Source organism: Olea europaea, chromosome 16, assembly GCF_002742605.1.
Source record: "Olea europaea var. sylvestris chromosome 16, O_europaea_v1, whole genome shotgun sequence".
NCBI lineage: Eukaryota > Viridiplantae > Streptophyta > Magnoliopsida > Lamiales > Oleaceae > Olea > Olea europaea.
The window spans coordinates 18974717-18993163 of NC_036252.1; the positions used below are offsets into that span (position 1 = coordinate 18974717).

General features: G+C 35.3%; 2 protein-coding genes across 3 annotated transcripts; both read left to right on the forward strand.

Moving 5' to 3' along the window:
* Positions 1 to 3963: 3963 nt before the first annotated feature.
* Positions 3964 to 8374, forward strand: LOC111412395 (translocase of chloroplast 159, chloroplastic-like). Its single transcript, XM_023043311.1, has one exon. The coding sequence runs from the start codon at positions 4156 to 4158 to the stop codon at positions 8140 to 8142; it is 3987 nt and encodes a 1328-aa protein (XP_022899079.1). The 5' UTR covers positions 3964 to 4155; the 3' UTR covers positions 8143 to 8374.
* A 1745-nt stretch (positions 8375 to 10119) lies between these two features.
* On the forward strand, positions 10120 to 13256 carry LOC111412396 (uncharacterized protein P8A3.02c). Of its 2 annotated transcripts, XM_023043312.1 has the most exons (5): positions 10120 to 11224; positions 11482 to 11513; positions 11797 to 11898; positions 12271 to 12480; positions 12826 to 13256. In XM_023043312.1, the coding sequence occupies exons 1-5, from the start codon at positions 11002 to 11004 to the stop codon at positions 13129 to 13131; spliced, it is 873 nt and encodes a 290-aa protein (XP_022899080.1). In that variant the 5' UTR covers positions 10120 to 11001; the 3' UTR covers positions 13132 to 13256. The 2 variants fall into 2 exon arrangements, with proteins under 2 accessions (XP_022899080.1, XP_022899082.1); XM_023043314.1 differs by lacking the exon at positions 11797 to 11898 and having other exon boundaries at positions 10130 to 11224.
* Positions 13257 to 18447: the final 5191 nt, after the last annotated feature.

The following is an 18447-nucleotide window of genomic DNA, read 5'->3' on the forward strand; positions in this document are numbered from 1 at the left end:
AAAAGAGATTTAAGTACTTGTTTGATCCCATTATTTTTAAAATGTATTTTTTTTTTCAACCACATATTTTTCAATAAAATAATATTATTAATAAATTCAAAAATTTTCTTTATTTTTAATTATACATTTTTTTATCAATATACTAATTTAAAATGTATTATTACAATAAAATTGGGGTCAGACATGCCCAAATTAGTGGGCATAAGTTCAGGGCGGAGCTCTAGTGAAGGTTGAACTTTTGGGCCAATTCGATTCACTTTTATATATGTGGAAGTTACACCCCCCACTTTAAAAATGTAGTATTCTAAAATCAGGTTGGATGTTTTATTATTCAAAAATCAGAAATTTTATTTTAATCAATATTTTTATAGAATAAATATTTTTACTAAATAGTTATACTACAATACACACACATCACAAACCCTAATTAATTCCCACTCTTCTATCTCTCTCTAAATTTATCCATTCTCTCTCTATACCAACTCATTGCCTCCCTCCATTCTCTCTCTGCACAACCCATTGCCTCCGACAATCTCGAATTCCTCAGCTTTCCATCGTCGTCCAACCCCATCACCCACCCTCTATTTATTTCACTCCGAAAGGAGCGAATCATTGGTGACTATATTTGCAAAGCAGGTCTACTACCAGAGCGTGCAAAGTGGTGTTTTATGTGGTGGTGGTGATGGTGTTTGTGTGGTTGCAGTATTGTGGAGGTGGCAAATTGCGAAGTAGATCTACGACCAGAGCGCACAAAGCGGTATTTTGTGGGGTGAGGGTGACGGTATTTGTAGTAAGAAAAAGTTTAAGTCTTATGTTATTAAAGTCTGAGTCGTATTACATTTATATTTATAGTAAAGTTTTCTATGTCGAAAGTGATGGAAAAGTCTATATGCAAGTTTGAAAATATTTTCAAGTGAAATGAAAAAGTTTACCTACTAATTAAGAAAAAATGATAAATCTTCTTACCAATTAATTAAGTGAGAGTGAAAAAAGTCTTTTAATCAATTACAAAATCTTCAAATTACGTGATCAAAATAGAAGTCTTCTAATCAGTTTCAAAAAGTCTATTAAGATAAGAAACTTTTTCCTCTTAGAAAGGAAATCTTGCTATTTTTATCTTTATTTTCTCTTATAATTTTTTTTTTTGCCTTTTCTTACAATTTTCAGGATTTTTTATCAAGAAACTCTGACACTAAGAGTGTGTTTGATTACATTTATTTTTTTATGGAAAATATCAATTTTCCACCCAAATTCCTACTTGAAGTGCTTGATTGCTATTTTTTTCCATGGAAAATATTTTCCAACTTTTAAAAATGTGCTTAATTTTTCTTGTTTTTAAGGAAAACATTTTCCTTGGATAGAGGTGGTTTTCATTTTCCACAAAACATGGAAAACATTTTCTTTTCTACGTGATATTTTCCATATCAATCAAACACACTCTAAGAGATAGAAAACTCAATGATTTGCTTCTTGATCTGTTAAGATGAGTCATCTGTATTTCTATCTAGAGCGAATAATATGTGGCTTTCTATAACAATTATTCTACCAATTTCTCTATTTTCTAAACAAAGATTAATAAACTCTTTAAAACTTTCTAATGAACAACAAAGCAAAGTAGATGATGTATAATTGTCTAATAGTATAAAATATTAGAACTAAAAAACAATATGTTTGTAATGGACTTATATTACTTTACCGTTCAACAAATCAATTTTTTCAGTTTAATTTTTTTATTATTTTTTTAAAACTCTCTCTTAACATTTTTCTTAACTTTCTAAGAAAAGCTTGAGACTATAATTAAAAAAAATTTCATCATGTTTAAAAGGATTATTTTTTTCTAGTGCCTCAAAATCAATGAAGACAAGATAGAGAGTCATTTGCATTTGGATAAAAGGATTTCATTTTTGTTAAAGAGAATTAAATTTCCATGAAGATGGCAGAAAGTGCAGAAGTTTGCTATATACACTAATGTCTCTATTGTTTTTGTCAATTTCACAGAGTACTTTTTGAATCCACGCAAATCCTTGGACATTTCAGCCCATTCCGTTGAAAGCTTAAGAAAATATATCCGGACTTTGGCCAGGAAATTGAGGCAACTATAGGGGTAAGACAATGCTATTACCCATATTTTTATTTATAAGTCCATCGGACGGTCATAATTCATAATGTCTCCACTTGAGTGTGATCGAGTGGCTTAAATTTTTAAATAAAATAACTCGAGACTTTCAATAGTAATTGGTGGAAAGAATGACAAACAAGAGATTACTAAATATTTGAGACATTAGTTAGAGATAAGGTATAAAATGGGTCGAACTAGACCAAATATGGGAGTGAGCTATTTGACCTAACAATTCTTTTAGTTGTTTATTAGATTTTTCTAAACCAAAAATCAAAATAAATTCGTGCACGCCACATCCTTCAAATAAGTTGACTCACTACACTTGAACCACTCATAACCTGAATCGTGTCTAACTTCTAGATTGCTCTATCTCAAACTACAACTCTATACTGAGATAAAATATATTTTTTCTTGTATCCAAACAATGCTATAAAGTATAAAAGAAGAGCCAAAAATAGTATAGAAAGGAGGCTGGGATTGCAGCTAGTAAGTAAAAATCAAAGAGTTATGGCCATCCATTGGAGATGAGGAATAAGAGGGAGTAAATAATCACACGTATTTACAAACAATAACTCATTGAAATCCCAATCCAAACACTATCGTCTGCACACAACCAAACAAAAATTCCACATCTCTTAAAAATGACAGAATCAATGGAAAATCAAAGCACGATTTTGCAGTCCAAGCTTGTGAAATTTGCGCTTTGGCATTTATATCCTATCCTATCCTATCCTATCCCTCAATTGATTCGAAAATTAAATTACAAATTTATAAGAAATTACCTTTTTCTTCAAGTCGTGACGTGCCGTGTAATTTGTCATACTTCCGTATTTCCAATTTTCTCAAAATTCAAGAAGTAGTGTTGTACGAAACCTTTACATTTTGCAAAAAACTTTTAAAATTTATATTGTTTACACTCAACAAGCAGATGGGGTGATTGCTCAAGTTTTTTTTGCCCCTTAACTCTAGTAAATTTCTTAACAAAGTAGGATAATCCTATTGTATTTCCTTGATAAAAAATAAAAAAGCTATACCTACGACATATTGACAAATTAAAAATCATTACCAAAACAATTGAAGTTTGCTAAATGAATAACCCAATAAAACTACATTCTTTATTAACACTTCCTGTAACATACAAAGTATCCATGAGAGCCATACATTCCTTTTTCTGCTTTCTTTATAATTATTTTTCTAGCAGAAAGTCAAATAAAAAACCTCAAAAAATCCAGGACTCTTGCTTCACTTACAGGGGGCATTTCACAGGGCTCGGTCAAGACACACACAAGGGAGGGGTCCGCACAATTTTTTTTTTATTAATGCAGGTCGGTCCCACCGACCTACCAGCTACAGTGAGAGGGCTATAAGCCCCCTGTAGAACAGTGCATTGTACACAGGGCATTGTTCAAAAATTAAGTCCACAAGTAAAACCATTCATGTCAATTAGTTAAAACATATTATTAATAAATTTGACGGACAAACCAAAACATTTTTCGTTGCTAAACCTTTACCAACTCACATGTCAAAAGAAAAAAACATTTTTAAAAATGAAAAATCTCTAATTAATTTATTTTTCCGACAAAAACATGAATTAATTTATTTTTCTACAAAAACATTAGGCCCTGTTCTCTTTACCGTTTTCGGGCCGTTTTCTGTTTTCGATTTTTCAAAACGGTGAAAACGTATTCTCTTTCCCGTTTTTGAAAACGAATTTTCGAAAACGAAAAAAAATTTGTGAAGAAAACACAAAACGACTTTTTTGTCATTTTGGGCGTTTTCAGTGTAAAACTTGAAAAAATTTAATTTTTCCCTAAAAAATGTCAAAGAAAAAAATGCCTTGAAAAGCCCAAACCTAAGCAACAGATCTCTTCTTCAGTCATCCCTCTCCTCTCTAAACCCAACCCCAAAGCCTTATCACAATCTCTCTTCCTATTTTTTTCCTTCTCAAACCTCTCTCCTTCTTCCCTTATCCGTAAACCCTCAAAACCGTTTATCTCAAATTATTCTTGGCCTTCAATTGCTCGTTTACTCCGTCAATGGATTCTAATGAGGCGACGGCTTTTCCCGTTTCAGCGACTTCCTCAGGTTCTTCTTCTTCTTCTTCTTCTTCTTCTTCTTCTTCTTCTTATATGCCTGATGATGAAAATTTACTGAAAACAAGTGTTGTGGATAGTGATGTTAAGGATGATAGTGAGAATAGGATTAAGGATAGTGTTTCTGATGAAGAGGACGAGGGGGGTTATGTTAGTGGGCAAGAGGAGTTTGAACCGGCGTCGGAGAAGGTGGTTTTGAGGGTGTTGGATGGGGAAACTGTAGGGAAGGGTGCAGAGGATAGGGGTTTTGATGATGCCACAGGAACTTCGATGGTAATGGTTGATGCTTTACCGATTTCTGGAGTTTCTGAGAATGATAATGGTTCAGTTGCTGTTGGTGATAGAGATACTGACGAGTTGAAGGTGATTGGGATTGAGGGTTTTGAGGAGAAGGGTGAAGTGCACGATTCTGAGTTAGATGAGGGAGCAAAAGAAAGTGGTGGTGAGTTTCCAGATAGTTACGAGAATAAGGAGTTCGAAAATGCTGAATTTAATGCAGAGAAGGTGGTGGAGGAGGAGGTTCAGATGGATAAAGATAAGGCTGAGGAGAATCGGAAGATTGAGTCTTTAACCATTGAAGCTCCAGCTACTGAACCAGTTGCAAAAGGGAATTCTTTAGAACGGGCAGAATCAGGTTTGGATGAAGCAGGTAGGGTGAAATTCACATCTGAAGGGGATTCTGTTGTTGATACCATTCATGTTGGTATCCCTGGGCTGGTGGTGTCTGCTTTTAGGGAGGTAGAACTTGACGTTGAAAAAGTGGAGGTTCCAGTTGATGAGAATGTGGAACCAGATTGTGCTTCTTTTCAGACTAGCCACGGAGTTGAAGAACCAAGTAATGTGGATTTCACATCTGAAGGAGATTCCATTGTTGATACCATTAAGGCTGACACCCCCATCTCCACTGTGCCCGGGGTGGTGGCGGTTGGGGAGATGGATGAAGAAATTGAAAGATTGAAAGTTCCAGTTGATGAAAATGCTGAAACAGTTTATAAAAGCTCCGAGTTCATGCCATTGGGAACTGGCAATAATGCTGCTGATGAAAAAGATGAAAAGATTGATGCAGGAGCTGTTGATTATGTGGCAAATGAAGTTCACATGGGTGTAACAGCGACTGATTCCCTTGCTAGTGACGGAGCTCACGATGTCGAGAATATTGTAAAGAAGTCAGAGAACGGGTTTAACATAGTAGATACTAATGGTGAATATGCCCATGTTAATGTTGCTGATCAATTAGAGGACGAGGTCCACGAGGAATCAGAATCGAAGCCATTCCTTGAGCCACGTGAAATTACCGAAGCTGAAGATGAAGGCCAATATCAAATGACTGAAGAAGTTGACCCTGAAGACTTGATCTCAGATGAGGCAACTGATGGTATGATATTTGGAAGTTCTAAGGCCGCCAAGCAGTTCATTGAGGAGCTGGAACGGGGATCAGGCGCTGACAGTTCGCTTGAGCACTCTCAAGGGATCGATGGTCAAATTGTCACAGACTCAGAAGAAGAAGCTGACACTGATGAAGAAGAAGGGGACGGTAAAGAGTTGTTTGATTCTGCTGCATTGGCAGCTCTTTTGAAAGCTGCAACAGGTGCTGATTCAGATGGTGGTAGTATCACCACAACCTCTCAAGATGGATCTAGGCTTTTCTCTGTTGAGCTTCCTGCTGGCTTGGGATCTTCACTCCGGTCTTTGCGGCCTTCCCCACAACCAAATCGCCCCAACCTTTTTACTCCTTCCACTTTTGCTGGGAGGGGAGAATCTGAGAACAACTTGAGTGAAGAAGAGAAAATGAAACTGGAGAAGTTACAGCAGATCATAGTGAAATTTTTGAGGCTTGTTCATAGATTAGGCCTTTCTCCAGAAGAACCTGTGGCAGCACAGGTTCTGTATCGGTTCACACTTCTTGCAGGAAGGCAGAATGGCCAAATTTTTGGTGTGGATGCTGCAAAGAGAATGGCAGTGCAGCTTGAAGCAGAAGGAAAAGATGATTTGGACTTCACTGTGAACATCTTGGTTCTTGGAAAATCAGGAGTGGGTAAAAGTGCTACCATAAATTCGATATTTGGAGAGGAGAAAGCACCAATTGATGCGTTCGAAACTGGGACGACTTCTGTGAAAGAGATTAGTGGATTTATTGATGGAGTTAAAATTGTGGTTTCTGACACACCTGGTCTAAATTCTTCTGTAATGGAGCAGGCTTACAACCGTAATATATTGTCTTCTGTAAAGAAGTTCACAAAGAAAAGCTCCCCAGATGTCGTCCTCTATGTGGATAGATTGGATGCTCAAACCAGAGATCTTAACGATCTACCACTACTGAGGACTGTTACTAGTTCTCTTGGACCCTCTACCTGGAGAAGTGCAATAGTCACCCTTACACATGGTGCCTCTGCACCTCCAGACGGTCCTTCTGGTACTCCTTTGAGTTACGAGGCTTTTGTTGCTCAAAGATCTCATATTGTCCAGCAGTCTATTGGGAATGCTGTTGGTGATCTACGTATGATGAGTCCAAGTCTCATGAATCCCGTTTCTCTTGTTGAAAACCACCCCTCTTGTCGGAAGAATAGGGATGGTCAGAAAATACTTCCCAATGGCCAGATTTGGAGATCTCAGTTATTGTTGTTATGCTACTCGATGAAGATATTATCAGAAGCAAATTCTCTCTCAAAACCTCAAGATCCATTTGACCACCGCAAGCTCTTTGGTTTTCGAGTTCGCTCACCGCCTCTTCCGTACATGTTGTCGTCGATGTTACAGTCTCGTGTACATCCAAAGCTTCCATCCGAGCAGGGTGGTGACAATGCTGATTCTGATATAGACTTGGATGATTTTTCGGATTCTGATCAAGAAGGAGAAGATGAATATGACCAGCTCCCTCCCTTTAAGCCTCTGAGGAAAGCTCAGATAGCTAAGCTCAGCAAAGAACAGAGGAAGGCATATTTTGAAGAGTATGACTATCGGGTGAAGCTACTTCAGAAGAAACAGTTTAAAGACGAAATCAGAAGAATGAAAGAATTTAGAAAACAAGGGAAGGTTCCCGCAACTGATTATGGTAATCCGGAGGAAGAGGCTGACGCTGGAGCTGCAGCTCCCGTGGCAGTTCCTCTACCAGACATGACCCTGCCGCCCTCATTTGATGGCGATAATCCTGCGTACAGATACAGATTCTTGGAGCCAACTTCTCAGTTTCTTGCAAGACCGGTTCTTGATTCCCATGGTTGGGACCATGATTGTGGCTATGATGGAGTTAACCTCGAACATGGCCTTGCTGTTGCAAACCGGTTCCCAGCTGTGTTTACAGTTCAAATCACGAAAGATAAGAAAGACTTTACCCTCAGTTTGGATTCCTCAGTTTCAGTTAAGCACGGAGAGTATATCTCGAGCATGGCAGGGTTTGATATTCAAAGTATAGGAAAGCAACTTGCATACATTGTCCGAGGTGAAACCAAATTCAAAAATTTGAAGAAGAACAAGGCAGCTGGTGGAATGTCTGTAACTTTTCTAGGTGAAAATGTGGTGCCTGGTGTGAAAATTGAGGATCAGATTACATTGGGAAAACAGTATATTTTGGTTGGTAGCTTTGGTGCTGTTCGTTCACCGAGCGATACTGCATATGGAGCCAACTTTGAATTGCAGCGAAAGGAGCTTGACTCTCCAATGGGCCAGGTTCAATCGACCCTCAGCATGTCTGTGATTAAATGGCGCGGGGAGTTGGCTCTCGGGTTCAACAGCCTGGCTCAGTTCTCAGTTGGGCGTAATTCTAAGGTTGCTGTCCGAGCTGGGATTAATAACAAGCTCAGTGGTCAGATCACGGTAAGGACAAGTAATTCGGAGAATCTCTCTCTTGCACTTGCTGCTATTATTCCGACGGCTATTTCCATTTACAGGAAGCTCTGGCCTGGTGTTGCCGACAAGTATTCAATCTACTAGTCCTCATTTCTTGCAGTATGGTTTTATATTACTCATGTTACATGACTATGCTTTTATTATTTTTTCTGCATTTCGAATAATTATTGTAGAATATCATTTATAATTGCTGCTCAAAACCTTTTATTTTTTTGGGGCGTGATAATGTACTTACAATGAGAAGTTAAAGAATTTTGTTGTCATTATTGTCATTTGGAATTTTATTGTATTAAAATGTAACAAAATTTGTGGTGCAGATATGGTTATTCAAGGTATTATCGTTATTTAGGTTCTTTGATAGAAATTGGAGAAGTTTACCAAGTTGTAACGGTGCAACATATAAACATATTGCCAAATATCACACAATTTCCATTGTAGTGTGAGGTGACGATCATTCGTCTCATCTTCCGTAAGTCCGTTTAGGACTTTTATTTTTGTTTTTACTTTTTATAGAAAAGTTTTTTTTGATAAAATTAATTTGATTTTTGTTTGAAATTTAATTTCTAAAAGAGCTTCGTATTCTGTAAATATATTTAGGGAAAATTGTTACAGAAGTTTCAAACCTTTGAAACATTAGTTGATTTTTTTCAAATATTTGATTTGTTGTAGTCGTCGCCTATAATATTTTCAAACGTTGCAGGTGAAGTTTTTTTGGATGGTTTTCATCGATAGATCCTTTAGTTGACCAAAAATTTAATTTTAACTACATTTTTAATATTTTAAAAAAGAGTAAATGAGTAAATTTTTATTTATCACATCAAATAATAATTAAATTAAAAAATAAGAAATAAAAAAAACACAACCTCCTGTCTTCTTCCTCTCACCTCACTCCCAAGTCAAACCCAAAGTCCACACCAATCACTGCCATCGCCATCACCTCCTTCACTTCCAAAACCCAAAATCTTCTCATTCTCTTCACTCTCATTCTCATGGCTACTTCAATCTCAGGACCCTATTCCTTGAGGTTGAATGCCGAAATTCTCACTCACAAAACCCTTCAAACAACCTCTTTTAGGACTCGATTTCAAAAGTTTACCAGAATCTGCCCTTTGCGAGTAGCGCGTGAGGTTCCCCCGAATACCATCTCAAGCACTAATCCCATCACCGATGTTGTACCGAAGTCAATCAAGAAGCCCAAGCTCGAAAAGGATCATCAGGAGCTATGGAAGAGATATGTCGACCGACTGTACCAGCACAAGGAGCTGGGCCTCTATTTGGATGTGAGCTGTGTGGAGTTCACGGACAAGTTCTTCCATAAAATGGAGCCTAGACTCCAGAAGGCGTTCAAGGACATGGAGGAATTGGGAGGGGGGAAGGGGGGGGGGGGGATAGCAAACCCGGACGAGGGCAAAATGGTGGGTCACTATTGGTTAAGGAACCTTAAGCTTGCTCCGAAAGCTTTCTTGAAGTTACAAATCGAGAATACGTTAGAGTAATTTGCCAATTCGTTGACCAAGTCATTAGAGGAAATGTTAGTTTTCCTTCTGAATCTATTGCCTTTTTCATTTCCGTTGATTCTATCTTTCTTCTAGTTGTTCACTTAGATTTGGACGGATCCCCACTCTTTTGTATAATTGAATTTAGGTGGCGGTGGTCGATGGTAGTGGTTGGTGTGGATTTTGGGTATGGGTTTCGGGGTGGGGGAAGAAGACTGGGGGTTGTTTTTTTTATTTTAATTATTTTTTAATGTGATAAATGGAAATGTACTTTCCCCTATTTTTTAAATATTAAAAATGTGGTTAAAATTAAATTTTTAATCAATTAATGGATTTGTGGATGAAAACCGTCCAAAAGCATTTCACTTGCAACGTTTAGAAAAGTTAGGAGTGATGTTTGCAATAAATCAAATGTTTGAAGAAAATTAGCTAATGTTTTAAATGTTTTGAGCTTCTGGTGCAATTTTCCCATATTTTTAGGGAAAGTCGTTCGGATAAGCATTTTCTAAAAACTCTTTTACCTATAAAAAAAATCCTTTTATAAAATTAGCCAAATAAATTCAAAAGCAACTTTTAAGTTTCAACAGTAGTTTTTAAATTTGAAAAGTATTTGTTTTTTCCTTTCTCTTTTTGAAAAAGGGCCCAAAGTAACATGGAACAACTTCAACATTACCGTAAGAAATATGCATTTTCAGTTTGAAACATGGCATATATTTCAAGAACAATGGGCAATAACAAACAGAAATCTAAGGTTTTGCTATTTATATGGTTGAGACCGATTCCTTTAGAGCCGTGCAATCTCTTGCTTCTACATTTTTTATTTTTATTTTTTCACTCAAACACATCTATATCATATGATAATGTTGCTTTACTCAGATAAATGAATTGTAGTCCATGTTGTCATGTACCCTTATGGGAATATGACCGCTCATGTTGTTGTGTTCCTAGCGCTTGACATGCCATTTAGAAGGATTGTATGTCCTACTTTTTTTATGACGTGATTTGTGATGATTTGAATTAGTGAATGTTGAAATTTTTTACTTGAGAAAAAAAATTCATCCTCCTTTTTGTTGTAACATAATTTCTATAATCATCTTAGCTAACTAGGTTACAACCCGATGCCATGTTGCTTGAAACAAATAGTACAATCGGACAAATCAGTCAGAGATTGGACGGGATCCTGCTCCATTTGACCGCTTTGGACAATAATTCATGCAAAAATTAATTCGATTTTACCTAAATATGCGTCAAGCCGCTTTGGACAATAATTCATGCAAAAATTAATTCGATTTTACCTAAATATGCGTCAAGCTATGAAGATTTTACCTAAACGTAACTCGATTTTACCTAAATCTGTTCCTGTACTTAAAATTCTCCGCCTAAGATTCGGAGGAAGGTGAAGTGAAATCATTTTTCTTTGAGAAAATTGAGAAACAGGGGAATCGAAATGGATGAGGATGGATTGAAAGCGGTTCTGAGGGAAGCATTTGGGGATTCATCCGATAGCGATTGCGAATTGGGTGGTTCAAGTGATGGATTCGAAAAGTCTCAACCGATTTTTGTGGAAAGCTATACATGGGAACCGATTACTGAAATCAGCGGCCTGTGGATTTGCAGAGACTTTTTATCGCCAGATCAACAATCCTCCTTGCTCTCTTCTATCGAAAAAGGTACTCCACTATTCGCTCACTTTTGTACTGGTAAGTTGAATTGGATAGTATTGGAGTAAATAGCGGATAGAGAGAGTTAAAATCTTGTTTATATTTAAGGGCATATCAACTAGATTTTAGCTTCTTTTTATTCTTTAATAATTAGGGTGTTATCTATCCTACGTTATCAGACATAGAATGATAGTTCAGTAAAATGGGAAAAAAAACCCAACAATTCTAACATGTTGATCGTTTTTTTGTAATATTTGTGGTTGCAGAAGGATGTTTTGCAGACGCCTCCCATAACCAGGTTTTTGCACCCAATCTCAATTCTTTTAGTTCTAAATGGTAGGTCTAAATTATGAATATAGGTTAAGTCTGGTATTGTTTATGTGCTGTAAATATCTCTCATAACTGTATGGATAATGTAATGGTAGAATTGGAACTGAGAAACGGATGCAAATCTTGATTCAAGATTGGAATTTGGAAAAACAAGTATTCTCAAAATAAGTTAATTTGTGGGTGAAATATAAGCTGTATCTGTGTTGGACCCTTAAATGATATCTCAAAATAATAAGCATTTCTCCTTCCAGGTGGAATACATTGATGATGTGTGGAGAAGATTGACCAGACATAGGACAGGACCACGAGCTGATAACGTTATTGTTAATAATAGTACTATATCATGTCGTGAGGTGACAAAGAACCTCCCTGAAAGTAATTTTCTCGTTTTGGTTTCAGGGTTCACCAGTTCTGTTACTGGAGGGTGGGGTGGGGTGGATTGGAATATCTTCAAATTAAGGGGTTAGTTTTAATCCCGTTAAACATAACGCTTGAGATGCTATACCTTTTTACCATATCCCGAGGCATTCAATCTGTTCATGAACTAATTGCCCTTCCATTTTAGAAACCAGGCTCATACAGTTAATGTTATCCCACTTCAGCAGTGGTATGGCCTGTAAATATCTCTGTTTGCATTTTCTTATTTGGTTTGAAATCAGCATTTGAAGATGTTTGCAAACACATTAATGGTAATGTAGGCATTTTGTTATCTTGTTCTTTTGCAGGCAATGAGGTTTGGAGATCTTCCTTCTTGGGCTGTCGAACTTTCCTACAACGTCCGTGAAAGTGTACTATCAAGTGGTTATGTTTCTGAATTGACATATGAAGAAGAAACAATCGATAAGGGTAAAGAAGCTTGTCTCTTTCCACCCAAGTTACTACAGAGGGAACCGCTTTTCAATCAACTTATAGTAAACGTTTATCAACCAGGTGAGGTGAGATATGATTCTTGAGCTATTTATGAGGTTTTATAACATACCAATGTTGAACATGTTTACACCCAGACACTTGCCCATAGCGTGTCCTGGAAGTGTTAAGTGAGTTTTGAAATATAAAAAACAGGGCACGCTACGTGACTGTGTCCGACACTTGTTCTGGACTATTCGAGGACTGGTGATGTCTAATACATGTCGGACACAAACATGTCACCCTGATAGAAATGTCGGTGCTTCATAGGCACAGTTCGATATTGGTTGGCTGCAATTTCTTGAAAATACATCATTTTCACGCTGGTTCTCATCTGGAAGAACTTATCCCCGTGAACTTATTATTACGTGCAGGGAATTGGTGCACATGTTGATCTTATGCGCTTTGAAGATGGAATTGCAGTAATCTCCCTGGAGTCATCCTGCGTGATGCATTTTAGTCGAGTTGAAAATGAAGTCGACTGTTTTGAAGAGACGGGCAAAGAACCAAAGATTCCTGTACTTCTAATCCCAGGATCCTTGGTCTTAATGTGGGGAGAGGCACGTTATATGTGGAAACACGAAATAAATCGAAAGCCTGGATTTCAAAATTGGCAGGGCCTCGAGATTGACCAGAAAAGGAGGACCTCTGTAACTTTGAGGAAGCTGGGTCAAATGTGATCCCACCCAATAGATTTTTTGTATTGCTAAGCAGAATTTTGAGGCATTACATTTTCGGCACATGAACATGTTTGGATAAGCTATAAGCTATTAAGTTTAAGTTTACTCATATGACCAGAAAAGGACCTCTCTGTGAGTTTTTAAAAGTATGATTTTTGAAGAAAAACAAAATATAGAAGTTTGTTGTCAATCAAATAGGATGTTTAGTTTGCCGAGTTTGAGTAATTTTAATCAATTGTTTTTTATTGTCAGTTACCAAAAAATGTCATCACCTTAATTAAGTTTTTTTTTTTTGAAATATTTAATTATAATATGAAATTAATTTGAGAATAAAGAAGATGTAGGAGTAATTCTGGATTTATTTATTTATTTTTTGTTATATACGAAAATTATGTTTCAACAAAACGTGCTAACAAAGGCTCATTTTTGAGAGACAATGGATTAGACCTCCTAGCATAAGATCCATCTCCAAATTCTTCGTACTTGGTCCATGTAATTGGGCTTCAAAAACAGCCCTTTCTTTCTATGTACTAATGGATGAAAATGACATTGCTAAATGGTATTTAGAGATCTATATTATATTGCTCGTGAAATATGTATTATGGGTGTATAAGCATGTTGAACATCGTATCCTAAAAGGTGAAGTACGATCATCCCTTCTTGAAGCAACATCACAAGAAATAAACAACTTGCGGAGGTGACTTTCAATAAAAGAATAATTTTTTCGAGTAATCTAATTGAAAAAATAGCTATCATAGACCAATTCTGAAATCACCAAAGTATAATGAGTACTTTTTGAGCCTTTTATTGCTAGTGAACATGAATTCTAGCTAGATATACTTGCTGCAAAAGTTGGTTACGAGAGTGAAGAAGGAGAGTACTTTTGCCCACGTTGTTGTTTGTGTTGAATTAGAGACATGAATATATTCTTGACTTCATTAAGAAAAGCAATCCACTTTCCTCTATAAAGTAATTCATACATTTCATATGCCATTGTTTTCCTTAGCTTACTATTCAAAAGGCTGCTTCCATTATGTGCATTGCACAAAGAAATATCCTTTAGCTTTTATCCATTTTTATTGTCTTGCGTAACGTGAACTTCACACTGTCTTTGAATTTAGATAGCTGAGAAAATTAGTTGTCAGTGAGGTTGTGTGATACCTATTTTTACTTTGTGTAATTAACTAGTTATGCCAATTATAACATGTGATGCAATTCACAACTTCGAAAGAATAATATTATTCATAGTCAACAATTATCGATAGTCATCTTATGTGACAAATTGTTATTTGAAGCATTATTGGATATAAAGCTAATGCCTCAAATAACAAGCGGTCATATGGAATGACTAAGAGCAATCGCTAAATATAAATAACATTACTCATTTCAAAAAGTGCTCTCTGCACTTGTCATATACTTCAAAAGGTCTTAAATTTGCATTGATATATATATATATATATATATATATGCGTTCACTCTTGACAAAGTGACTCAATAAGTTCAATTTAAATCCGTTGAATCTTTAGTTGCTCTCCTTTATTAGGGAAGCGATAAGTGACCATACGAATTCAACGTTAACGAGTGACATCTTTTGTTACTTAAGAGATACTCACCGGGTGGACTATACCTAACATGTCTCTTTAGTTTACTATGCTAATTAACTAGAACTCAACTTGATGAAGACTGTGGCTTATAAGCGAATCTAACATTGCTCGACATATAAAGTGACAATATATATTATTTATCAAAGTACAACCTTGTAATCATAGTGTGCTTTATCTGTTACGGATAATACGTACATATAGATACATACAAGTGCAAGGAGGTAATGGAGGACAAAATGATTTGAGGAAGGGCACGCGATTCCAATTAAGTGCATGGAAAAACAAGGGCACTGAAAAAAGGCATTTTTCTCTAATGCATTGTATATCAGAAATATCCATGGAAGGGAAAAAGATATTCCACTAGCAAAAATGTGTGTCGAAAATTGACAAAAATGGAGAATAGGTACCCTAGAGGAATACTATGTGTCTGTCACTATATCGACGCGGCAAGCACAAACCGATCATGCGAGTAAAAGGAGATGTTTTGATGATGAAAATTGAAGCTTGTTTCCCTTTCCTAGTTGGATGAGGTATAATTTGTTCCCTTGTCTCGAATTTCTTGGGTGGTAGAGCTTGTTTCTCATAATTTGCACAAACGTGGAAAAAGATTAGGTTAGTTGGTTCATATTTGTTAATATTGTATGAGACTTTAACGGTTTAAACATTTAGATGATGTAGTTAACATGACATTGGGTTCAGATGTTGCACCATTGTGCACTTACGAGAAGTTCACACTTGTAAGCAAAATTTTGAGTCCAAGTAATTTTTGATTCCTAATAGGATTCTCAATTCCAAAACAATCTATATAATTGAACAACTTAAGCTAGATAAAAGTTATGAATTTAAAACTTCAAGTTCCGACAATCACTAAAGTCAAGGGCGAACATGCTATGGGACATAGTGGGGCACTTGACCCACCAAAATTTCAAAATTTGTTTTTTTTTTAAGCTCCAAATTCAATTGGGTTGAGTTGTTTATGTGATTTGTTTCATAATCGTGTGAAGGATAATAGATGCAAAAAGTATTTGTTTAAATGAGAAAAAAATAATAGGAACCATTGAAGCACAATTAACCATTACATAGTAAATTATCTAGTACACGAGTTTTGAACTCAAAATTAGGAGCATCGAAATATTGCTTTTGTGAATTATATATTTTGCTTACCAAACTTTGATTATTAATAAGCAAGAGACTAACTTCTCCGTTCCTAAGCTAAGTCATCAACGTGGACTGAAGCTAAATTTCTTCTCATTATGCTCATTCAATGGAAACAACGTGAGGAAGAGCTTGAAGATCAGAAGGAGAAAGTGGCCAATAAAAATGTATTTATTGATTAGTTCTTAACTGATATCAACAAATTTAAAGTTCCAACCATTTAATTTAAAGTTCGAACACGAGTATGTTGCACAAGTATAGTTGAGAAAGGGCGACTCAGTGTGCTTTTCTAATGTGAACTTGACCGGGTTTATGTCGCACATGGATTACGTTTATTTATTTGTTTCATAGATGTCGAATGTTTCAATTTTTTCTCAACTTTTTTGCAAGTTTGATTGTGTCACCCAACTCAAAATATCTGCTTCTGCTACTAACTAAAGTTTCATATAAAACAAGTTTCAAAACAAAATTTAGATAGATCTAAATATGAGAGGGCAATGTCCCACATAGATTAAAGATAAAATAAATAACTAATACATGAGAGCTCGGTGCTACTATTTTTAATAAAGTTAACATTTGAAGTTAAAACTCCAAATCATAATATGATAATAGAGCCAAATGAGCTCAAATGACAAATATGGTTCGTCTCAAACTCAAATGACCATTTGGATTTCAAGATTATTATGCTCAAACGAGCCACCATCTTATGGAGCATGTTAAAGATGAAACAAGTATCCAAAGTATAAAGGCTCGATACTTTTATAAGATTTTTTAAGATTGAACTCCAAGTAACAAGTATAAATATAATATTAATAAATTGCTTTGCTCGTAATAGCTGAAATGAAGTATTTATCATAATGTTTTCGATGGGGAAAATATTTATGTGATAAATATCTTTCATTTCATGTAATTGGAAGCATTGGACACGCGATTACTTTAACAAATAGGAAAAAAAGGTACTATTCTGTGTAATCCAATACAATTTAATTAACATGCTTGTAAAGAATAATTAACTTTAGGCAATCCAATTCATTCTAATCCTATAATTTGGTGCAAGTTGTCGGCCAAAACCTATGGGGTTGTCATCAGAGAAAAGAAGTGCATTAAGTTTCTCTTTATGTATTACACGTCAGTCACATTGTTTTATCTCCAAGAAATAAATCTGGAACTGAGCCATAAAGAAGGATTTTATTCACTTTGTCTTTGTCTTTCTTCCTCTTTCATGTACTTGTTGAGATAAATTAATTACCAAATAAAAAATAAAATGATTCAATTGTCTTTTCTCACATTGTCCCAGTGTGGGAAGATTTTTTATTTTTTGTTAAAATAAAGAAATTGTGACTTTGGCTATGAGAGACAAAATCTGCTAATATAATATGTAGATTGTAATTTGAAGGTTTTTTCAAATCATAACTTATGCAATAATTGAAAATGAAAACTCGTTGGTAGAAACGTTTTTTAAGTGCAATGAAACTTGTAAAACATGCTATACAAACTACGAATAATTAGTCAAGATAAATGGTGGTATCGGATTCACTTGGTTTGTGAATCTCTTCTTCTTTTTCGATTTGCATCAAGAGCTACAATTTTTAGTATGTACTAAGTAGGAACATGTTCCTACAACGTGATTTTTACTAATAGGCATTATTTTTTGGAATAATAAAACTTTTTATTATAAATATTCTCGGCCTCAATACCAAGAAAGTTAATTTGTATCATTACCATCCATTGATGCAAATATACAACGATTTCGAAAATAAGTTGAAATTTGCTCACATGACACTTTTAGAGCAAGAGAATTTTGTCCACTATTTTTTGATTGGTAAATAATATTCATTTTTTTTTTTCAATTTTTTTGACAAACATACTCTTCTCACTTCGAGGGTATTACCAAATTCCCCTTCTTTCTTTTCGTGCGAATTTCAGATTATTTAAATATCTTCATCAAACTAAGAAAAGTAGGCATTTTCTTCAAACTGGGAAAGTAAATAGAGTTTTTTTTTGTCCATTTAAACACTTTAGCCTCCCTTTTATAAATGGTTTATAAATAAATTTATTAACAAAAATAATAATGAATCTCACGAAATTTGTGAATACTGATGAGTAGTATTTATGAAGATATAATTGAGATTGTTTGGATGATGGTGTAAAAGCCAAAAAAAAAAAAAAAAATTCTAATTAGAAAATTTTTCTATACCAAACACAATTAATAATACAACTTCAAATGTTTTGTATGGATTTTTGTAATTATCAATTTGAATCGGAAAAATATCGCTATGCGTCATAATCTAGATAGATATGAGACAAAAATGTGGAAAATAATAATATTTTATTGATAAAGAAAGAACAAAACAGGAAATAAACTTGCAGAAATATATTAATTACTAAAATGAGAAAGGATTTGCAAACCAAAGCCTGTGTAGATACATTTTCTTAAAATAGATTCTTCGCTTCGGTGTTTGAGGTCTCATTAAGCGTCTGTCTCACAAGATACAATGAAAAAATCAATAGTTATCGATGTTACACAATTGACATTACCACTAACACTGCTAAATAA